This window comes from Oppia nitens, unplaced genomic scaffold (genome assembly GCF_028296485.1).
Source record: "Oppia nitens isolate AA-2021 unplaced genomic scaffold, nextdenovo-longstitch-racon4-pilon3 scaffold21_pilon_pilon_pilon, whole genome shotgun sequence".
Classification (NCBI taxonomy): Eukaryota; Metazoa; Arthropoda; class Arachnida; order Sarcoptiformes; family Oppiidae; genus Oppia; species Oppia nitens.
Window position 1 is genome coordinate 1,005,001 of NW_026533201.1, and position 25,558 is coordinate 1,030,558.

A 25,558-nucleotide genomic window follows, 5' to 3' on the forward strand; every position below is an offset into this window, starting at 1 on the left:
AACTACTGGACAGTTAGTTATTGGACAGTTAGCTAATGTGACAGTTAGTTATCTATTGGGACAGTTAGTTAGCTACTAGGATAGTTAGTTAGCTACTGTACAATTAGTTAGCTATTCGGACAGTTAGGTTAGCTACTAGAGACAGTTAGATACTGGACAGTTAGTTAACTACTGGGGACAGTTAGTTAGCTACACTGGGACAGTTAGTTAGATACACTGGACAGTTAGTTAATTAGCTATAGGACAGTTAGTTATCTACTAGATCAGTTAGTTAGTTATTTCACAGTTAGCTACTGGCAGTTAGTTACCTACTGGGACAGTTAGTTAGCTATATTGTACTAACCCATAGCGTTACTATTGATAAACAAGACTCCATGTGCCCGACCGTCCCGTTCGAGTACCGTATAAAACGGATGAACACCGTACAGGTTATGCTCGTTATCACCGGGTGGTACATCCCGGGCAAACATCGGCCAAGTACGGTAGTTGAGGTCATGCTGTAGGGTCTGGTGAACATTTTCGCCGAACCCATAGACTGTACGGGTGGCCAATCGGGTGGCCAATTGGATGAATTGGTCGGAATAGACTAGTCCGCCGATTGATGTGTCGAAACTGAAAAAATAAATAAATGGGAAAAAATAATTTTTTTAAAAAACTAATTAATTTAAATAATATTTTATAATAGAAAAAAATATTTATAAAAAAACTAATTAATTTAAATAATTTTTTATAATAGAAAAAAATTATTTATAAAAAACTAATTAATTAAATAATATTTTATAATAGAAAAAAATTATTTATATAAAAATTTTTTTTTGAATACATGTTCTAACTATTAATTAGTTAGTATTTATTATCTATAATAAGCTATTAATTAATTAAAAATTAATTAATAGTTTACAGTTTTATAATAATAAATAATAAATATAATGTGTAAAATAATAATTATTATTATAGTTAAAATTAAATGTTTATAAATAGTTATTTCTATAAGTATATTATTACTGTATTAGATATAAATTTAAATTATTAAAAAATATAAAATTATTTGTCTAAATAACAACAATAAAATAAATACTTATATTATTATTAAAACATTATTAGCAATAATTCAATTAATAAAAAAAAAAGTTTTTTAAAAAACTGTAAACTAATAATAAACTAATTATTTAATAAATTTATAATTAATGTATTAGTTTAATTTAGCTAGATAAGTAATCAGTTATCAAAACATTTTTTTATTTAAATTTTAATTATGAAAATTATTTTTTTAAAAAAAACTTTAAAATACTTACACATTATTTTGATTATCTTTACGTTGAATAGTAAATTGAAAATCATTTAAATTTGAGCTAACATTCAATAAATATTGACGTTTTTGTTCATCAGTTTCTAGACTATCCAATAAATTAAATGTCGATTGTATGGGTACTTCATATCGATGAGGATTTTTTGCATCCCTGAGCGTAAACCGGATGATACGATCGGTTAGATAGCGTGCCTGAAATTTCAACGACTCTATGGACGGCGATTGCAGTGTTTTAGTGGCCGTCGATTTCAAGGCGAGATCGGCCTCTAAACCCGAGTCCGATTTGCGTACCGGTCCGACCACTTTGTACCCCACTTTCCCTGTATCTAAATAACATATTGGGACACCCTGTGGACGTGGTGTACGATCCCATATACACCCCCTGGCTAAACATGATTGTTCATCTATTTGATAGCCATCTATATATTTTTATATAGAGTATAATAAAATATATTATTAATTGTTAATATACTATAATAGAGTCAATAGTTTTTAGACATAAAGTATTAATTTTTTTATTTAAATAAATATTTTTTAAAATAATTGTTTTAAAGTTAAGACAGAGAGTGAGAGAGAGAGAGAGAGAGAGAGAGAGAGAGAGAGAGAGAGAGAGAGAGAGAGAGAGAGAGAGAGAGAGAGAGAGAGAGAGAGAGAGATCTAATGTAAAATATTTTTTAATAATTTGTTTTTTTATGAATTTTAATTAATTATAATTATTTATAATTATTTATTTTTTTATTAAAAAAATATGACTTACTTTCTAACCAACAGTCCAAACGGTTGTTCAAGTTTTCACTAAAACATGAATTAACTAATAATACTAATAATAATAATAAAGATATTACAGTTTGCAATGAAAACATGATTTTTTTCGTTATTATTATTTCATCAAAAAAATTAATTTAATTTAATATTTGAAACATATTTTTCATTGACTATTTATACTGTTATTTATTAGATAAATAAATAGGTATTTCTTTGATATACAGTATATATTTATTGATAAATAATTAATCAATTAATACCTATTATCTAATTAAGTTTTTATAGGAAAATTTTTATTATTATTATTATTATTATTATTATTATTATTATTATTTTGAGATATATGTTATAAATTGTACTAAATTTATATTAATTATTATTATTATTACTACTATCACTGATATATATATATATTTGTTATATATTAAGTGATATTCATATATTGTTATTGTGAAGTATATATTAAGTGTACAAATATTTTCAAATTGTTTGTAATATTATTAACATTTATACACCTGTTTATACAAAAAAATAATAATTATAATAATAAATAACAAATATTTGTTTTTAAAATTAAAATAAAATAATTTTTTTTAAAAAATAACTTATCTTGTTGATAAAAAATATTATTGAAACTATTTTATAAACTAATTTTATAAATAAATATTTAAAGCATTTACAAAAAAAATGTCAAAAATTTTTATAAATATTTTTAATTAATTAATTTTTTAACTAAGTTGACGTGTATTAACAAATAATTTATCTTTAATTTAATTGATATCAATATTTTTTGACATAATTTTTTTATAAAACATTTCTTATTTAGATATATTATACAGTTATATATATATATATATATATATAGTTTAAAGATAATCGTATTAATTGATAAAATATATATTGAGTTGTTTTTATTATATATATATAGTTATTTATGTAATAGTATTTATCAAATAAAGTTATATAATATTGATTATTATTATTATTATTATTATAAAAGTGATATAAAGTGCATTACATTTAAAAATGTATGGAAACAAACAATAAATAAAATTAATTAAATAATTAATATTTTTTAATTATAGTACATTAAGTATTAAATATTTCACACAATTATTATTATATTATTATTATATTATTATTATTATTATTTATTAAGAAAAACTACGATAATAATGATTTTTTTAAAAAAAACTTCACAAATTCAATATAATTTTAAATAATATTTTTAACTATAATTATTGTTATTAAAAATACTACATTAATAATGATTTTTAAAAAAAAAACTTTATAAATTCAATATAATTTTAACTAATATTTTTAACTATTATTATTATTATTATTATTATCAATTAATTATTACTATACTTAATGAATAATTATTACTAATAAAACTATACGAAAAAAAAATTATTTTCACTAATATTACAAAAATACATTTTGATGTTTTACTAAATAATATATATATATATATATATATATATATATATATATATATATATATATATATATATATATATATATATATATTTATATATATTTATAAATATTAATAATATTGATAATAAAACTAAACCAAAAAATAAATAAAGTGTATATATGTTTGTAATGCTAGATAACTGTCATCATATAAACAGTGATTTAATTTAAATAAAAAACATATTTTCTAAATGATAATATAAAATTTATTTAAATATTTTATATATATATAAATATTATTATTAATATTTTTTTTGCAAATTAATTTTTTCATCTTAACATAAACTATTTAATTATAAACTGATTCGAGTGAGTGAGTGAGTGGGTGAGTGAGTGAGTGAGTGAGTGAGTGAGTGAGTGAGTGAGTGAGTGAGTGAGTGAGTGAGCTATTTAAATATACAATGAATTAATTAATTACAAAAATTAATTAAACTATAAATATACTTGGATTAATTTTTATTTAAACAACAAACAAAATAATTGATAATATAATAATAATAAATAAATTAAATGTTTTATTTAATGATTATAATTTTTTTTTAACAATTTAAAACAAATAAATAAAAAATACACATAATTTTTATTATTTATCTAAAAATTATTATTATTATTATTATTAATCTTAAAAATTATTTTTTTTATTATTATTATTTATCTAAAAATCATTATTATTATTATTGAAAAAAATCAAATTAATAGCTGAAATTGATTTAATAGTTTATAGGATCGGTTGGCTGATGTATTGACCGACGCTAACGTCAATATTATAAATAAAAACAATGAAAAACACGTAATTGAACTGTAGATGAAAATTAGTTTAACTAATGAATCCGTGGATACAAACAATGGGGTATAAATCATACCGACTATTGTCGACCCAAATATTAGCCAAAAATATAATAAAAATTTTGACCAATAATTTGTATTATAATCGGATATTTCTGAAAATAATTTATCCAATAATTTCATTAATTCCAATAATTTTCTTGAATTTATTTGTTGTTTATTTGAAATTAATTTTCTAAGTTTTTTATACGTTAATTGCATTTTTAATTTTAAATATAAACACAATATAAATAAATAGATTAATTGATAGGCAATTGAATTCCATATATAATGACCACATATAGCAAAATACAGTGAATTAGGTATACCATAGACCAGGGCATCGATTATCGGTAATCGTTTCACGTATGGTATAAACGATACTATTGTAAAAAATAGGGGAAATATTAGGTTTGAATTTAGTCGACACAACCGACACAATTGGCTCATCCTATCCGTTAGCTTATGTATCTCCCGGTGATTGTTGTCATCAATACCCAGACTATGGGGCGACCATTGCTGGCCCGACATCATCATAAATACCCGCATAAATGTCGGCTGAATACCCGTCCATCGATGATTATACCAATAGGTTAGACGCGATAGTATCAGCAATAAGGCAATCAGCAATGATATACAACTGATTAGTCTACCGGTGCCCAGCAGTTGACCCCAATCGCCCATTAATGCCGATAATTGTAGCCAATTATTATTGTTTGATGAGTTGATAATTAATATACAAATTAGTTTAATCAAAGAAAATATTGAACAAACAGTTAGCATAAGTAACGGCTGATAAAACCATAGTCTCCGGGGATAGTCAGCCCCACCGGGATTATCATCCAATAAACCGATACGATATAAATGATAGGCCGACCATTTGTAGGCCATGTCTATCGGCAATAATTTTGTGGCCATAAAGTTGGCCATAAGTTTACCATTAAATATATATTAATAATTATATATAATTTTTTATACCGTTATATTATTATACATATATATATTTTTTATGTATGTTTATACAAAATTTATTTTGTACTAATTTGAATTATTTTTAGACTATCATTAACATTGTTATTGTTATTATTATTATTATCATTTTTATTATTATTATTATTACTATTAGTATGCTTAATGTAAATAGTAAATTTAATTTATTGATTTTATTATAGTTTAGCATAATAAAAATAATAAATAAATTCATTTATTTATATATATATATATATATAAATTTATATATAAATCAATAAAACCTGAAATAAAAATTAATATTTTTTTATATTAATATATATAAGTTTGTCAGCTAACAATATTTTTGTTAAATAAAATAAAAATTACTTTTATTACAATAAATATTATATAATACTAAATATTAAAATTGTTTAGAAATATTTATTTAGTTTTTAAAATTTTTTGTTTATTTTTTGTTAATTATTGATTATTATTATATATATATAGTTATAATCGGTAATAACTATTGCATTTAATTCCTGTATATTATTTTGTTTTGTTTTTTTTAAATAACAATTATATTAATATTTTAATTAATTAATAATTTATAAAAACATTTTTTTGTGTTAAATATTACAATAATAATAAAAACTAAATACATTACAAATTAAATTATAAGTATTACTATGATATATTACTTTTTTAAAAAATTAAAAATTAATTATATTAATTAAGATTAATTAATTAATATACTTTACATAATTATTATTATATTGTTAGAGTTTATTATAAATAAAATAATAATATTATTAATTATTTTTATTTTTATTGACAAATGTGTTTTAGGTTATCCTAAATGTTATCCATAATAAAACCAGTTGAGAATGCTAGAAAGCATTTCCATACGAAGTCCTAATCATAGTTAAAAATTAAATTCAGTATGATAAAATAAAATCAACTATAGTTATGTAGGGTATCAAACGATTTAGTATGACAAAATAAACAACTATAGTCATGTGGGGTATCAAATGATTCAGTATTACAAAATAAACTACTATTTTCCCAAAAAATAAACTTAAAAACGAAAAAAATAAAAAATCAATATTCAAAAAAAAATTCAAAAAAAATTCAACATTTTTTTAATTAATTTTTGAACACCATTTTCTTCAATTTCCTAAAAAATAAACTTAAATAAGAAAAAAAAATTCAAAAAAAAAATTTGTAGCGGATAGTGGATTCGAACCTATGTCCTCGTGGGACAGACCGACTTATAGAATGCATATGCGTATTCCTTACAGGAATTCGTGATATATTAAATATTATTTTTATAATTAATTGTTTATTTTTTTAAAAAAATAAATAAATATTTTATTTAGTAATTATTCAATAAATATTACAATCTAACACACAATACAATCTAAATTATTATTATTATTATATAATATATATATATAATTATTTATTTATATAATAAATAAGGTACATTAAACAATTAGTAGCGCTCAGGTAGTTTAAAATAGTTAGCAGTAGTAGTTGATCTACTTTTTAGGCTTAGTAGTAGTAATACTAGCTTTTTTAGCAGTAGTAGTAGTAGTAGTAATACTAGCTTTTTTTGTTGTAGTAGCAGCACCGGCAGCTTTAGCAGTAGTAACTTTACCACCACTTTTAGCACCTGTAGCTTTAGTAGTAGCTTTAGCAGTAGTAGTAGTAGCAGTAACAGTAGGTTTAGTTGGTTTTTTAGTAGCCGATCCGCCCGATTTTTTACTATCCGGACACTGGTAGGTATCCAATGGTCCCGATTGAAACTGTGGCCACGTTTTAATAGTATCGTACACACGTTGACCCGGGCTGTTGGTACACGATTGGTCACTGTGTCCATGTAGCTGATAGTCCCCGGCCAATACACCCAGACCCTGGGTACAGTTCAGCCACATACGTGCCACGGCTAGCATTGCCGGTGTTGGTTCATTGTTGTCGTACTGGCCGACCAGTGCCAACGTCAGGGACTTATCTTCCAGACCCAAGGGTTGGACACCGGGTGTAAACCATGGCCTACCCATATAGATACGACCGTCACCGCCAATGATATCGTTGTAACCAATATCGTCCCAACCTTCCTGATCCATATGGTGGGCCTGTAGTTGTTTGACAGCCGCCAGACATAGTGTTTTGTTCAGACACTGGCCGGCCATACTGTCCGTATGATGTATGAATACGTGTTGCACAGGTAGTGGCCTGAATGGTAGCGATTCTAGTTTCGATGGACGGGCACCCCAGTCCTGCCGTTCAACCCATGGTAGCTCATGGCATACTAGGGTAGGGATGGGTGTAAATAAGGTATAGATTTGTTAGTAGTTATTAGAGATGATAGATAGAGATAGAGATAGAGATAGAGATAGAGATAGATAGAGATAGAGATAGAGATAGAGATAGAGATAGAGATAGAGATAGAGATAGAGATAGAGATAGAGATAGAGATAGAGATAGAGATAGAGATAGAGATAGAGATAGAGATAGAGATAGAGATAGAGATAGAGATAGAGATAGAGATAGAGATAGAGATAGAGATAGAGATAGAGATAGAGATAGAGATAGAGATAGAGATAGAGATAGAGATAGAGATAGAGATAGAGATAGAGATAGAGATAGAGATAGAGATAGAGATAGAGATAGAGATAGAGATAGAGATAGAGATAGAGATAGAGATAGAGATAGAGATAGAGATAGAGATAGAGATAGAGATAGAGATAGAGATAGAGATAGAGATAGAGATAGAGATAGAGATAGAGATAGAGATAGAGATAGAGATAGAGATAGAGATAGAGATAGAGATAGAGATAGAGATAGAGATAGAGATAGAGATAGAGATAGAGATAGAGATAGAGATAGAGATAGAGATAGAGATAGAGATAGAGATAGAGATAGAGATAGAGATAGAGATAGAGATAGAGATAGAGATAGAGATAGAGATAGAGATAGAGATAGAGATAGAGATAGAGATAGAGATAGAGATAGAGATAGAGATAGAGATAGAGATAGAGATAGAGATAGAGATAGAGATAGAGATAGAGATAGAGATAGAGATAGAGATAGAGATAGAGATAGAGATAGAGATAGAGATAGAGATAGAGATAGAGATAGAGATAGAGATAGAGATAGAGATAGAGATAGAGATAGAGATAGAGATAGAGATAGAGATAGAGATAGAGATAGAGATAGAGATAGAGATAGAGATAGAGATAGAGATTCATAAAAATTAATTTTAAATAAAAACTTATAAAAAATTAATTTTAATAAAATTAATTAATTAAATAAATTAATAATAATTATTATTATTATTATACTTTTTGGTACCGGGTCTTTTTTATCATCTTTGGCACAGTTTATACATTTAGTAATTATTGTTATAAACAAAATTGACGATGATAAATAATAAACAAAAAATTTTGCTAACATTTTATTGTTATTATTATTATTTTCTAAACAAATAATAATTATTATAATAATACTAATAATATTTTTTATATAATTTAAAAAATGGCGAATTATAACAAATTAAATAATTTTAATTAGAAAAAATATTTATTTTATATAATTTTTTAATAATAGATAATTACTAGTAATAGTAGTAGTAGTTATAATTAAACAGATGGTTATATAAAAAATTTAAAAAAAAATAAAATAATAATATTTCTATCAAAAAAATAGATATTTTTAAAAATAAACTTTTAATTAGTAAATTAGTTATTGTTTTTTTTAATAGTTTTATAATATCCATGCATTACATTGTAGATAGCACGGGTAGATAAATGAATCGGGATCAACTAGTTCAACAATAGCAAAATAGGTACTGGCACAACCAGCTACCAGTCCCATGCAAATGGTTAACAACATAAACAGTTTAAGTTTGATATTAATTTGTCTAATTTAAAAAAATTAAATAATTAAAAAATAATTAAAAAAAATTACTAATTTTTTTGGACATACCTTTTAGGACAATCGGGCCAATCATGTTGCTGGCTAACTAAGCTCAGGTAGAAACATGTGGGTAATATCATGGCCATCAACATTATGGTGGATCCACCTAACAGGTCCATAATTTTGCCAAACTTGGGCACCGATAGCCCAGTAAATACTACACTTAGCATTAGTACCGATCGGGTAATCAACCGTTTGTATGTAAAATCTATTGATTTGAATTACAAAATAGTAATAATTATTATAGACTCCCTGTCCTACCTCCCCCCCATCCCCTCCCACTTACTTTGGGGTATATTTAGCCAATGTTCAAACTCCTGGGCCACTGGATTCAGTAGCATAACCGCTGCCATCAGCAAATGTACGGTAAATAATACCGAAGCTGTCTGTTTAGGCCAACCCTTGGACAGCGATTGCAATATATTATCCGTAACCAACTGTCCGTAGACATAGTAGCCGGCAATTGAGACAGGTAGGTAAAACAAAAACATGACAACTACAGTATATTTAGTATAAAAGTATTATTATTATTATTAGATAACTGTCCTCCCGACCCACCCCACTCCCCAAAAACTGGGTGATTATACATGTATATCATAGTTACCGCAAAAAGCAATACAAATAGCTTTGGGAAACTGTAGCCTATCAGTCATATCGGTTTGAATGGTCGGAAAAGCGGCTGCACCGCCAAAACCAAACGTTATTATACCGAACCCTAGGAAAAAACTACGCCAATCCTGAGGACCGGGATGTGTAGTAGTAGTAGTAGTAGTGGTATAGGGTATGCCATCCACACCTATGGATCCGTTAGTAGTAATGTTGGTAGTAGTGTTTGTGACGGTTAGGTTAGCATCCATACCGATAGCAAACAACAAAAACACAAGTCCACCAACAGTAGTGGCCAGTGCCAGCCAAGCTACTGGCCAACAATCGGCGGGCGAACCCCATAGTGTAAACGGTAACAATAGTAGGCCTAATATGACTATCCAATCGCAAACAGTCAAATGCTTGAGTAGACGGGATGGTTGGCTAAGTTCATGGATTTGATCCGAACATATCAATAGGAAAACTACTGGTGCACCGAAAAATGTCAGATCCATTACGGCTGAACATAGATAACTGGGTTTGTTTAAGTGTGGGGTTGGTTGGTATGTAGGTAGGTTTATGTATAGAAAAAATGGGACAGTTAGATTATTTATTATTATTTTTTTTTAGGTAGATATATCGGTTAAATTAAATTATGAGTTACCGGAGCTAAAAGTGATAAAAAATAAAGGTGCGAAAACACATAAAAACCTACTCTAATCTTGCATAACATACCTGACCTCACATACATAAACACAGTGTAAATAAAACTATAAAACTATAATATATAGTCTATATAATATAGAACTTATTAATCATAAATTTAAGTGCGAGAATAAAAATTATAATTATTAATACTAATATAATAATTACAAAAAAAAATTCATAATATGGTTAGGTTAGGTTAGGTTAGGTTAGGTTAGGTTAGGTTAGGTTAGGTTAGGTTAGGTTAGGTTAGGTTAGGTTAGGTTAGGTTAGGTTAGGTTAGGTTAGGTTAGGTTAGGTTAGGTTAGGTTAGGTTAGGTTAGGTTAGGTTAGGTTAGGTTAGGTTAGGTTAGGTTAGGTTAGGTTAGGTTAGGTTAGGTTAGGTTAGGTTAGGTTAGGTTAGGTTAGGTTAGGTTAGGTTAGGTTAGGTTAGGTTAGGTTAGGTTAGGTTAGGTTAGGTTAGGTTAGGTTAGGTTAGGTTAGGTTAGGTTAAGTTAGGTTAGGTTAGGTTAGGTTAGGTTAGGTTAGGTTAGGTTAGGTTAGGTTAGGTTAGGTTAGGTTAGGTTAGGTTAGGTTAGGTTAGGTTAGGTTTGGTTTTTTATAAAATTTGTGAATGCTGTTTTTTATATGAAAAATATAATTGACCTACCTCATCCATTTACCATTAGCTTTCAAGCCTATCAATGCAAACGGATTACGCTGAGGACGTCTCAACTGTGGATACCGTTCCTCTAGGATTAGCCAACATTTAGCCAAACATACACCTGATAGACAGGCAATCATACCATTGACCAATAGTACAGCCATACCGTACCAACCTTTTTATTTTAGTTGTTGTAATTTATGGTTAATAAGATTATTTATTTTTTAAAAAAACCTACCGGTGCTGGCCATGCCTTTAGGATAGGCTAGTATACCACTTCCTGCTAGTTCGCCCGAAATAAATACTATAGCTGTAAACAGGCTCAGACCATGTTTGCGTGACGGAAGGGTATTACCGATATTATCAATATTAATAGTATCACCACTAGCTATATATATATATACAGGTATATACCGGTATATATATATATTGATAAATAAATAAAATACAGTAAATAATAACTTTTAATCTAATAACTAATATCTAATTTTTTTTACTCTGTATTTAAAAAAAACTAAAAATAAATTAAAAAATAAATTTCTAATTAGACTTTTATCATAAATATATTATTATTTTTATTATTGTTGTTTAAAATAACTATTATTTATAAACAAACAAATAAACATTTATTAGGAAAAAATATTTATTTATTTATTAGTAATAAATAAATCAATAATTTATTATTTATTTTTTTTTTAAAAATATTTTTTTTTGTAAATATAAAGTATTATTATACTATTTACTTGATAATTATATTTATATATTTTTTTATAAATAATTCAAAATAGTTTTTTAATTGACTATAATATTAGTATTATATACTAGTATTTTATATAGAAATTTACAAATTAGTTTATTTACAATGAAATAAATATAAAATATTAAAAATAAATTTTTTTTTAAATTTAATTACCGTTTACTTTAAATTGTAAACTAAATATGTAGATAACAATTATAATAATAAATTTAATAATTTGATACATATTTTTTTTTTGTTTTATGTATAATTTATTTTTATTTAAAAATAACTAAATTTACTAACTATTTAAAATAATAATAATCTTAATTTAAAATACATACACTTATAATTAAAAAAATGTATAATAATAATATGGTTTGTAATATCATATATATGAATTTATATAATTTACTTATAAGTAATTTTGTAACAAATAGATAATATAATATCAAATTAAATATGATATATATATATAAGTTATAAATAAATTACTTAAATATAATAGTTTTTAAAAAATATATATATATTAATACATCATTAAATCAATAATAGTTTTTTTTAAAAAATAAAAATTTAAGTACAATTACTATATATATAAATATAATTTTAAGTATTATATGTATTAGTATATTATGCAATAATTAGTAATATAATTATTTTCAATTATTTTAAAGTATTATAATTATTGTTATTTAGATTAATAAGCTACTAATACTGTTAATGTATTAAAAATAATCATATAATATATATAAAAATTAAATTATTAAAAAATAACAAAATTTTAATTTTATTAAATTGTCTAGACATAACAAATACTTATTTTTTTAAAAAAATTATGTTTACTATAAAAATCTAAAAACAAAAATATAAATATTTATATTTACTAGAAATTATTTGATTATAAACTACTAAATTAAATATTTATATATATACGCTAATTTAAATAAATAAAAAATCTAAAAAATCTAATGTATATTGAAATATATATATATAATTCTTATTATTTTATTTAATATTTATTAAAAAATTAGTTTATTATTAAAAAATTTCTAGTAAATATAAATATATTTTTTTATTTTTATAATAAACGTAATCTAAAAAATTTGTATTTATTATGTCTAGACAAATTAATATAATTAAAAAAAATTGTAATTGTTTAATAATTTAATAAAAATAGTTATTAATATTATATAATTAATTTTAATACATTTACAGTATTATAGTTTATTAGATCTAAATAACAATAATTATATGTATACTTAAAAAAAATAATTCAAAAAATAATTATATTAACAAATTATTGTATACTAATATAATTTAATAAAAAATAAATAAATATACAAATTATAAATAATAATATTTATATAATATTTTTTTTTTTAAAAATTTAAACTAAAACTTGATAATTATTTAGCAATTTATAGGCATTATTGGCACACATATTAACCGATGCTGTTATCAATATAATAAACAAAAATACCAGGGATGCCATACATGCACTGTAGATAAATACAAATTTTATTAACAAATCCGATGGGACAAACAAGGGTGTATAGACAACACCACAAATAGTTGAACCAAATGAAAACCAAAAATATAGTAAAAATTTTGACCAATACGTATCATTGTAATCGGAAATTTCACTAAAAACCTGGTCCAATGATTTTATGATCGGTATTATTTGTGGATATTTTTTTTGTCTAATAATTTTAGCTAATTGTCTATATAATGATTTGATTTTAAATTTCAAATATAAACATAGTATCGATAAATATGTTATTTGAAATGCTATACAATTCCATAGATAATGTAGAAATAATCCAAAATATAGACAATTAGGTATACCGTATACACACGCATAATATACAGGTAGACTTTGTAAATAAGCAACCATAACCATAATCAAACATGTTATGGGGAAAATATAGTTACCATTAACCGTATGTACTAGACATGACCATCGCATCCATTTACTTAGTACCTGTTAGAGCAAATAGAAAGTTTCTGTTAAAATTTATTCCCTGTGAAAGTTTCTAGAGAAATATTTATAAGAAAATAAATTTATATTTAATTTTATTTACTGAGAAAGTTTCTATACGGACAAACTTTCTCAGGGAATAAATTTCTATTTAAAATTTATTCCCTGTGAAAGTTTCTAGAGAAATATTTATCAGTGGAATAAATTTCTATATATAAATTTTAACTATATTATTATACTTTGGTATCCCCACCCCACCCTCATATCTATATAGATATTGTAATACTATATTAATGAGACATATAATACTATATATATATATATTTACTACATCCCCATTCCCAACCCCTACATATATACTGTATATATATATAAAAGTTTAATTTAATTTAATTAATAAATTAAAAATACTAATACTTGATAAATTTAATTATTACTTATTAAAAAAACAATATAAACAAAACAAGTTAACAAATATCGATAAAATTAACCCATAGATAGAATTTAAAAAAAAAAAATTTCTAGGAAATTTCCATATTATTTTTTATCAAATTATATTTTTTTTGCTAACCTTTATTTCCCTGAGATCAACCATACCCAAGCTCTGGGGTGTCCATTGTAGGCCCGATAGCATTAGAAATACGCGCATATATTTAGGCTGAACTTGCCGTACATATTGATTATACCATAAGGTTAGCTGCGATAACAGTACCAATAGGGCTACCAATAGGGATACAATATTATTCAGCCTACCGGTGCCCAATAGATAGCCCCAATCGCCCAACTGGGCCAACAGTTGCCAATTGTGGCCGTCGGTAAACATACAGATTACGCGTTGAATTACGTATACAAACGTAACGGTAAACATCAGTATCGGCCGATTAATCCAATGTCTAGTCATCGGCGATGGACTTATAAACTGGTCATCTGTTTCGGTAACTCCGGCTAATGGATGGCCCGCTAAACCGATACGATATAAATGATAGGCCGACCATTTGTAGCCAATTTTTTCGGGCAATAATTTTGTCGGCGAAAAGTTAGACATAATTTATTTTATTTTTTTTGAGAAAATAATTTGTTTTTTAAGTCTATTTTAAAATTAAAATTAAATATATTATTATATACTTATTATTAGTATTATAAGATTATTTATATTTTTTATTTTATATATTATTTAATTATTTAAAAATATATATATATAATTTTTATTAACAAACTATACTTATAAACATTAGTATACAATAATTTTTTTAAAAAAACTAAATAATTTATTTTATTTCAAAATTTAATATAATTTTAATTTTAATTATTTTATTGTTATTATTGTTGTTGTTTTGTTTGCCTAAAAAATATTGTATATTTTGTTTTATCGGAAAAAAATTGTTTATAAGTTTTTTTTAGGAAAAAATATAAATAAATTTTATTACTATTAAATTATCATTATTATTATCATCATAATTATTAGTATTGTTACTATCATTATTATCATTATTATTATTGATATTTATGTTAAAAATAAATTACAATAATAATATACTGTCATATTATAATAGCTATTTTAATATAATACAAGTATATACTGTAGTGTTTTTATTTAGTTATTTAACTATTAAGAAAAAAATACATGTATAATAATTATTATTATTACTATTGTAAAAGTTATTATTATTATTATTATTATTATTATTATTATAGAAACTTAACAATTATTTAAAATTAGTATTTTTATAAAAACTATATATTTAAAACATTAATTATAATACAATAATTAAATAATAATTTGCATATTCATATACATGTGTATGTGTAGTTATTTAACTATTAAAAAATACATGTATAATAATAATTATTATTACTATAGTAAAAGTTATTATTATTATAGTAAACTTGACATTTTTTAGGATTTTTTTTTAAAAAAACTATATTTATAACATTAATTATAATACAATAATTAAATAATAATTTGCATATACATATACATGTGTATGTATAACACTAACTACAGTACTATGGGTCGAGTATTTTAACTAAAATTTTAAATAGATTTGTTTTATTATTTATTTATATAATTTTGTTAAACCTTGTTTTTAAATCCTACATAATTATAAAAATTTAATTTATTAATATATATATACTAAAAATATTTTATAATAATAATTATTTTGTAATAATGTTTTTTTTTTAAAAATATACATGTAATTTTAATTGGAATTTTTTTCCAATGTGTTTATGTATTATATAATCAAATAAACCGTAATTAAGTTAAATGTTATAATAGAGATATTTTTTATATAAATACTTTTTTTATATAATAATAATTATTATTATTATGTTTAGTTATAAATACATAATTTTTATATAATTAGTAGTAAAATAGTAAATAAAAATTATTAATTGTATTAACGATTAAAAGTAAAATTAATAATAATATTAGGTTTAAATAAAGCAAAAATATAACTAATAAAATGTTATTTTAAAAGTTAAAAATTTAAACCCAAATTGTGTTAGGAATAGAAACCAAACCTAAAACCTGTTTGGGATATTTACTCTAATATATAAACTAAAATATACAGTTGTCTATACAAATCTTGTATACATTTATATTTTAAATATATTTATACAATTTAGAAATAATCTAATCTATTAAATTATACAATTATTGTCTAGTTACATATATTATAAAATGTAATAGTGTGATTTAAAAATATATAATATGTAAAAATAATTTTTTAAAAAAATAAAACAAAAATTACTATTATTTCAAATAAATAAATGGGATATTAAAAATTTGTAACTAGAAAATAATTATTACTAAAGAAAACTATATTTTTTTTATTTTAAAAATAACTTTTAATGAACATAATTGTAAAATGTTAAAACTTTTATATCTGTAAAAATTGTACTCAAAAAAATTTAATGTTCACAAAAATTTTCTATATAACTGTAAATATACAAAATGTAGTATTTATTAATAAAAATTATTATATTTCTCAAATATTTTTTATATAAATTAATAGTTTAGTTATAGCTATAGGTGTTCAAAGTATTGCTATATTTTTTTTATAAAAAAATGAAATAAAAATAAATAGAAAAAAATGATTTCAAAACAATTGGTTAGTTTGCTATCAGTTTTAATAATAATTACTGTAATTAATGGCAACAATAAATCTTCAATTATAAAGAAAGGTATTTATTATTATTATTATTATAATTAAAATTTTTTTTGTTTGTTTATATTATTATTTTTAATCAAAATTTTATAATAAATATATATATATATAACTTTATATATATACTGTATATATATATATATATATATATATGTATATATGATATTAATTTTGAAATAATATTTTTGTTTTAAAATAAAATCAGTTTATAAAATATTAATTGAAAAAAAACACTAAATCTAATTAAATAAAAATTTTAAGGAGTTAGGGGAAGGCTGGGGTGAAATTTACAAAAGTCTCAAAAAAAATCTTGGGGGGGAAGGGGTCAGGGTGGGGTATATATTTTTTTGCATTTTCAAACGGCAATTATTTCAATAATCCAAAATCATATTTATTATATAAACTAATAAGTCGAGTACCTGTAATTGAATTCTTAATATAATAGGTATATATATATATATATATATAAGTAATTTTTTTATTTTTATTTTTCTAAAATTATTTTTAAAAAAATAGTTAGCAAATGTACTGTAGCTAACCCGTGGCCCAAACCACCGGTAATTTTGTACAAACAATTATATATATAATATATATATTATATATAGTACTGTATTAATTATGAATTAATGTTTTTGTTTCAAAAAAAAATCAAATATAAAAAAATTAAAAACACATTAATCTAATTAAATAAAAAGTTTAAAATTTATTACTCAATTTATTAATATTATACTATATATATATACAATAATATATATATAAAAGTTGTTATTTTATTTTTATCTAAAATTATTATTATTATTATTATTTTAAAAAAAAGTAGTTAGCAAATGTAATATGGCTAACCCGTGGACCAAACCGCCGGTAATTTTGTACAAACAATTCAAACTATTAAACGATACGGTGCTAACCATAAAAATCAATCAAACTATACAAGCTAAATTGAAATTTCTACTGGGATATTGTAAACGTCTAAAACAATCAACAAATCTAGACTATCTGTCCAAAGTTTACGTCAAACTAGCAAACTATTTACAATCGTCGGAACAAACGGCATTGATATCAATTGTCGACGACAACAACGAATTTGTGGACAATAGTACTGAAAAACATTTGAGCCTGGTACAATTACAAAACTATCTGGATTATTGGTTCAGATATGTTTATCTATACGGTACAAATGATTGTCCACTAGAGGCTTATAAAAATATTAGTAGTGTTGGCAATGCTAGTCAATTGGTTAGACAATTAATGGTTGTCCGTGGGAAATTGTTTACGAAATTACAACAGTTAATCGATAGCGAAAAACTAGATAAGGACAGGGAGTTTTGGGCACCGATACAAACTAAGGTATATATATAATATATATATATATATATAAATTTAGGTTTTTATGTATAATATACAGGTATGGACAAAACAATCTGTAAATGGGTTTGAGACCTAATATCTTTAAAAAAAACTACTTGATCAATTTTGATACTGGTAATATAATAAAGGTAGATTATATAATCTAGTTTATACAAAAATTACTAAAATTGTGTTCAAAAATAATATAAGTAATTTTTTGAAAATTAATTTAAAAAATTAATAAAATGTATGGAAGCAACCCTTAATGCTGGTAACGATATTAATGTAAAACATAAAAACTTTTCACTTTCAAATTATTGTAACTTTTAAATAACTAAATTTAAAAAAAATTATATTAATTATATGAAATCTTAATTATATACTCTACATTTACGATTAAACAGTATCAAAATTGATCCAGTAGATTTTAAGATATTAGGTCTCAAACAGATTGTTTTGTCCATACCTGTATATTATACATAAAATTCTAAATTTATATTAATATATATATATATATATATTATACTGTATAACTAAAATATTAAAAATATATTTTTATTTATTTTTTTCCCCTAATTAATTTCTAGATTTTGAATTACTATAAAAATTCATCAAAACTTATCGATGAAGCTATTAATAAATTGGTACCCAATTTGTTAAAAATAAAAACATTACAGTTTCTGGTTATCGACACTGAATTTCTAATGAGAGGTTATAGTAATTATAAAGAGAATTAGTGTTAATATTAGTTTTTTTATAATAATAATTTAAATTAATTTAAATGTTTTTTATTTTATTTATAATAATAATCTAATTTATTAAATTTTGTACAAAATATTCTGAATTATACTATAATTTATTAATCAATAAAATTTTATTCTAACTATTAGTCTAATGCTAATAATATTTTTTTAATTATTTTATTTTAACTTAAAATATTTTTATGTATAAAATACATATACATTTTTTCCAATATGTTTATTTATAATTTGTTTACAACATATATAAAATTACATACTGTATATGACTTAATTATTTTGATTTTTTAAAAATATTTTTTTAGTTTGCAGTTATTATTATATTCAAAGTATAGAATTATTGTTTTTTTATTTTTTTTATTTCAATATATTTTTGTCTAATAGATATAAAACCTTTAAAAATAAAATGATGATAAATTCAAAACAATTGATTAGTTTGCTATCAATTTTACTAATGATTATTGAATTTAATGACCAAAACATCTGTGCAGAGAAAGGTATTAAAAATAATCATTTTCTTTATATATATATATTAATAGTATATATAAATATAATTAAAAAAATAATAAATATTATAGATTTTAATATACTTTTGAAAAATATTATACTATTATTTTAGTGACTTTTATTATTTTTATTATTATTTAGTAGCTATAGATTATGGTATTAATAATTATAATAATATTAAAAATTTTAAAATATTTATATAATAAATATATTTAAAATTTAGAAATTTTTTTTGAATACTAATTAAAATAAACTAGTTTACAAATATTTACTTTAACTTAATTATTATTATTATTATTATTATTAATAAATAAATAATATATATTCATGCACACATAATTATTTATTATTATTATATGTAATAATAATAATAGTTTTCATTTAAAATAAATAAATTTATAGCTCCGAAATGTCCGACTGACAACCCGTGGCCCGAAACGCCAGTTTTGGACAATAAATTATACGAACAATTGGATTCAATGGACGATTCGGAATTGACCGACAAAAACAAACAACTAATTCAACAATTGGTCGACTGGTTTCATCTGTATAGTAGTAAACATGTACGTCAATTGCATGGATTGAACTACCTGGGTGAGGTTTACAAAAAAATTGGGGACGATTTGGGAACGTACGAATTAGCCAATTTGGATTCAATTGGCAAACTAGTCGACAATCGTATTAAACATAAATATTTGGTACAGGATCAACGTTTTCTTGGTTATTGGTTGAAATATTTCAATCGATATTTGTCCAATGATTGTCCACTGGAGGCATATAATTCAGCGGCCAAAACTATGTCGGCGAACCAATTGGTTAGACAATTGGGTGAAATTAGACAAAAATTATTTGAAGCATACGATGAATATCTTGATGAAGAAAAATCCAATAAGGATCAGTCGTTTTGGGTATTTTTAAGCATAGATCAAAAGGTATGTGTATGTGTATGTGTATGTGTATGTGTATGTGTATGTGTATGTGTATGTGTATGTGTATGTGTATGTGTATGTGTATGTGTATGTGTATGTGTATGTGTATGTGTATGTGTATGTGTATGTGTATGTGTATGTGTATGTGTATGTGTATGTGTATGTGTATGTGTATGTGTATGTGTATGTGTATGTGTATGTGTATGTGTATGTGTATGTGTATGTGTATGTGTATGTGTATGTGTATGTGTATGTGTATGTGTATGTGTATGTGTATGTGTATGTGTATGTGTATGTGTATGTGTATGTGTATGTGTATGTGTATGTGTATGTGTATGTGTATGTGTATGTGTATGTGTATGTGTATGTGTATGTGTATGTGTATGTGTATGTGTATGTGTATGTGTATGTGTATGTGTATGTGTATGTGTATGTGTATGTGTATGTGTATGTGTATGTGTATGTGTATGTGTATGTGTATGTAAAAACTGTTTAATATTAATATTTTTATCATAGATTTTAAATTACTTGAAAAATACATCACTGTTAGACAAAACTATTCAACAATTGACACCCGAATCGCTTAAATTGAAAACATTACAGATTCTGTTAATCGATACGGAACTACTATATCGAGGTTATAGTGCTTATAAAACTTAGTCAATCATTAATCAACAAATGCCTTAGTATTACTTGTATATTATTTAGTATACATTACTCCCGTCCCTCCCCCCAAAAAAATAAAAATAAATTTAATTACTAATATAATTAGTTGTTAACTATTTGTTATTAATTTTATTTTGATTTAAAATTATAATAATAAAACTATTTATTAAAAATACAACTAACTATTGTTTTCAGTAAATTAACTAAATATTTATATATATATATATATATATATCAATATATGAAAATAAATTATTTTGTTGTATTACCATCAATCTGGGTCCATATAATCTCCCCCTCAAAAAAAAAATGATACATAAGCTTATAAAATGTATGCACCTAATATGTCGGTGCTTTAACAATTATATATACGTACAAAAATAAAATGAATATTTGTTTAATTTAAAAATAATATAGTTTAAACAAACTATCTATTAAATTATAAAAATAATTAATTAATTAATTAATTAATTAAAAATAAACAATTAATTATCAGATTTTTTATTTTATTTAGTAATCTATAATAGAAATACAATAAATTATTAAGGGGTGGAAAAAATTAATTAAATTATTATTGTTATTGTTATTATAAGAAATACATTTATTTATTTTTTAATTTTATTATTGTTCAGCAATTGTTAAGCAAAATTTAAAATTATATAAACAATTTGCTTATTGATTGAAACCATTATAACCTCGTAATAGTACTTCATTATCGATAAGCAATGTCTGCAATGTTTTCACTTTAACCGAATCGTCCTTTAATTCATCGATATTTTTGTCGACATCCGAATGGGATTTTAAATATTTTAAAACCTATTTAAAAAAATAATAATAATAAGTAATGTTAAATATATATATATATATATATATATATAATATTATAATTTTTATATATAATTTATAAAAAACAAACATATATAGACACACATACATATACATACACATATATACACACATATACACACATATACACACATATACACACACACACACATACATACACACACTTACACACACATACACACACATACACACACATACACACACATACACACACATACACACACATACACACACATACACACATATATACACACACATACACAATAAAACTAACCGTTTTATCTATATCTGTCCAAAACTGTCTATCCTTATCCAATTCCTGGCCATCGATAAACTTTTGCAACGTTTCAAACAATTTCTGTCTAATTTCCGATAATTTTTCTTTCAATTCACCCAGGTCACTGGTAACATTGAACGATTCAACTGTACAATTATCCCTCATATAATTGTCCAAATATTTTAACCAACCAGTATGAAATTCATTATTTTGAGCTAGGTGCATAATTTTCGTATCATCATCACCTAGTTTACCAATTGTAGCCAATGCACCTAGTTCATGTTTATTCAGGTCCTGGGATAATTTTTCATAAACACTACCTAGATAATCTAATTGATCCTGTTGAATCAATTGTTGACTATAATCCTGAAACCATTTGACCAGTTTTTTAATGTTTTCCTGATTTTTTTTCGTCAATTTTTTCAGTGACATTAATTTGGTTTTTTCTTTCAACTCTGAATCTCTGAGAACCGGTAGTTTAGGCCATGGATTTGATTCGCATTTAATGGTAACAGTAGCTGCAGCTGCTGTATAGTTATAATAATAAATAATAATTATAAAAAAAATTATTATTAACTATAGATATTTAATTAATAATTAATAATAATTAATAATAAGTATATTGATAATAAATAAAAGCTAAAAGATTTATATTATTAAAAAAAAATTAAAATTAGGATAACTAAATTAGGAAAATGATATATATATATATTTTTTTTAATAATTTTAAAATAATTATCTATTTATTTAATATATATTTTTAAAAAGAATTAAGTTTTTGATAACTTAAAGATAAAGTTCGGGCAAATTAGGGAACTTTCCTTCCCGGTAGAAACTCTATATAAAAATAACTTATTTTTTATTAAAAAATTTTTGATATTTAATTGACGTTATTTATAAAAAATATTTTAAATTTTAGTATATTAACTTTACTTAGTTTTACTGACAAATATTTTTATTAAAATATAAATAAACATTAATTAAATAAAAATAAATTAAATTAATGTCTAAATAAATTGCTTAATAAATAAAATGAAGGTATAATTAAAAACATAAATAAGAAAAAAATGGAAGAAAGAGAGAGAGAGAGAGAGAGAGAGAGAGATTGACAGAAAGATTGACAATATCCATGATTTATATCCCCCGTTTTTACAATGATTGCATGCACGGGGTTTTGAGAACCCTTAAACTATGTTTCTCTCCAGTATTGTTGGTTATACTGTGTATAGCACTCATAACCGCCGAGAGTGCAGTAGTTAGAGGAGTACCCCTATTAACGATAGGACAGCATTATATATGTGGACAGTTCTGAGTACACATATTATCTGTTTCCTCGCGTTAAAAATCCCGAACATACTTAGGTGGCCCAAACGGGTATCGATCTCGGGTTATCGTACTCGAAAGCCGACAACTTAGCCTTTCGGCCACCGAGGCCCCATAGAGAAAGATTGACGGAAATATTGACAGAAAGATTGACAGAAATATTGACAGAAAGATTGACAGAAAGATTGACAGAAAGAGTGGCAGAAAGAGTGGCAGAAAGAGTGACAGAAAGAGTGGCAGAAAGAGTGACAGAAAGAGTGACATAAAGAAAGACATGAAGAGAGACAGAAAGAGAGACAAACATAGAGAGAGAGAGAGAGAGAGAGAGAATAAAATTAATTAAAAACTATTTCCTTAAAAACCTTTTTCTGTATCTTTACATAAGCAGCCATTAAATACAGTAATAATCATCAAAATTGATAGCAAACTAAACATTGAAAACATTTTGTCTATAAATAAAATAAACAACAATAAAAAAAATAGTTAAGAAAATCACAAAAAAATAATAATATTTATTTATACAAACATTTTGATTATAGATTTTTAATTTAAGAAAAATGTTTTTAATGCCTGTAAATATGAAACTAATTTTTTTCAATAATTTTTAAAACAAATACAGATTTTATTTTTAATTTTAATTAATTTTTTTCTATTTTCAAAAATACATGATTACGTGTCTCAATAGGATATGAGTTAAGTAAGCGGTGAGTAGGGGTAGGAAAAAAATGGGTGGGTATGGTATCCCATGTATGTACTAATATAAAAAATAAGTTTATTTTACTACTAAATAAAATAAAAAAAAATTTTAATTAAAAATAAAAGTATAGATGCTTAAGAATATAACATTTTTTAAAACATTTATATTTTAACCAAACAAATAGAAAAAAATATAGAATATATAAAAAAGAAAATATTAATAACAATTAAACTTACAATTAAATTAATTTTATTATTTTTATAATAATTAAAACTTACAATTAAATTAATTATATTATTTCATAAGATGAATTGTTATTAAAAAATAACATTATAATTATTTTTAATTATTTTTTTTAAAACTTTTATATTAATTATAAAAATATATATTATAAATAATTTATTTAATTTATTGTTACCGTTAAATTATAATAAACAATTTACTAAATTATTAATTATATGTTTAAATGAGTTAGTAAGGATATTTATATATTTTTAAATATAAGTATAATCTAGGAAATTTTGCAAAAATTTTATTAAATTTTTATCAATAATTACATTAAATATTTTCAATATGCTTTTCAAAAATTTTTAGTCCCTGCTTTTAACATTAACAATAGATTATAGTAATTATATTTCTAATAATTTTTTTTTAAAAAATTGTGTAGTGTCTGTGTTGAGATTAGATCACTACTAGAGGGTGATTAAGGAGGCGCTGGTTGTTTAGCGTGGGTCGGTATGAGACCTACAACCAGTTATCTACTTAACCACTAGTTTGTTATCACCTGACGGGTCGTTATGAGACCAATCAAGTGGTATATATGATGATCACTTGCAGTTGTGGTGCCGAAGTAAGGCAGGAGTTGATCCGTACGTGCCGATGATGTCTTCCTATCTCTTGATTTACTTGATTGTGGAACTGTAGGCCAATGTTGGGAACAACCGGTTGAGATGTCTTGAGATTCTTGATATATCTTCAACTATCGGTTGGGACAGTAATAGTGATAGTAGTGAATGAATGGTAGTTAAGACAGTTTCAATGAATAGTACTTTTATTAGTTAAACACAATTAATATTTGATT

The 25,558-nt window shown here is 23.6% G+C and overlaps 7 protein-coding genes across 9 annotated transcripts in view; 3 read left to right on the forward strand and 4 right to left on the reverse strand.

The window, feature by feature from the left end:
* Window positions 1-2,215, reverse strand: part of LOC128953401 (sucrase-isomaltase, intestinal-like) — a 6,173-nt gene extending 3,958 nt beyond the window's left edge. Inside the window, exons 1-3 of the mRNA XM_054298886.1 lie at window positions 2,067-2,215; window positions 1,296-1,728; window positions 344-612 (exon numbers count right to left, since the gene is read on the reverse strand). Coding sequence (XP_054154861.1) covers window positions 344-612; window positions 1,296-1,728; window positions 2,067-2,172 — 808 coding nt within the window. The 5' untranslated portion in view covers window positions 2,173-2,215. The remainder of the gene's footprint in view (window positions 1-343; window positions 613-1,295; window positions 1,729-2,066) is intronic.
* Window positions 1-25,558, forward strand: part of LOC128953296 (uncharacterized) — a 388,095-nt gene that overhangs the window by 219,978 nt on the left and 142,559 nt on the right. The gene's annotated exons all lie outside the window — the stretch shown is intronic.
* Window positions 6,804-8,802, reverse strand: LOC128953289 (peptidoglycan-recognition protein SC2-like). The gene is made up of 2 exons (XM_054298771.1): window positions 8,674-8,802; window positions 6,804-7,640 (listed from the first exon to the last, which is right to left on the reverse strand). Exons 1-2 carry the CDS (start codon window positions 8,783-8,785, stop codon window positions 6,868-6,870), a joined length of 885 nt encoding a protein of 294 aa, XP_054154746.1. The 5' UTR covers window positions 8,786-8,802; the 3' UTR covers window positions 6,804-6,867.
* LOC128953311 (uncharacterized) lies at window positions 9,083-11,573 on the reverse strand. Its single transcript, XM_054298797.1, has 6 exons — window positions 11,479-11,573; window positions 11,247-11,415; window positions 9,912-10,426; window positions 9,594-9,803; window positions 9,317-9,515; window positions 9,083-9,251 (listed from the first exon to the last, which is right to left on the reverse strand). The coding sequence occupies exons 1-6, from the start codon at window positions 11,489-11,491 to the stop codon at window positions 9,095-9,097; spliced, it is 1,263 nt and encodes a 420-aa protein (XP_054154772.1). The 5' UTR covers window positions 11,492-11,573; the 3' UTR covers window positions 9,083-9,094.
* On the forward strand, window positions 17,106-19,211 carry LOC128953402 (uncharacterized). Its single transcript, XM_054298887.1, has 3 exons — window positions 17,106-17,143; window positions 17,945-18,474; window positions 19,062-19,211. Exons 2-3 carry the CDS (start codon window positions 17,962-17,964, stop codon window positions 19,209-19,211), a joined length of 663 nt encoding a protein of 220 aa, XP_054154862.1. The 5' UTR covers window positions 17,106-17,143; window positions 17,945-17,961.
* LOC128953403 (uncharacterized) lies at window positions 19,687-21,398 on the forward strand. The gene is made up of 3 exons (XM_054298888.1): window positions 19,687-19,729; window positions 20,142-20,671; window positions 21,185-21,398. Exons 1-3 carry the CDS (start codon window positions 19,687-19,689, stop codon window positions 21,326-21,328), a joined length of 717 nt encoding a protein of 238 aa, XP_054154863.1. The 3' UTR covers window positions 21,329-21,398.
* Window positions 21,886-24,370, reverse strand: LOC128953294 (uncharacterized). Its single transcript, XM_054298775.1, has 4 exons — window positions 24,307-24,370; window positions 24,143-24,229; window positions 22,455-22,984; window positions 21,886-22,150 (listed from the first exon to the last, which is right to left on the reverse strand). Exons 2-4 carry the CDS (start codon window positions 24,222-24,224, stop codon window positions 22,007-22,009), a joined length of 756 nt encoding a protein of 251 aa, XP_054154750.1. The 5' UTR covers window positions 24,225-24,229; window positions 24,307-24,370; the 3' UTR covers window positions 21,886-22,006.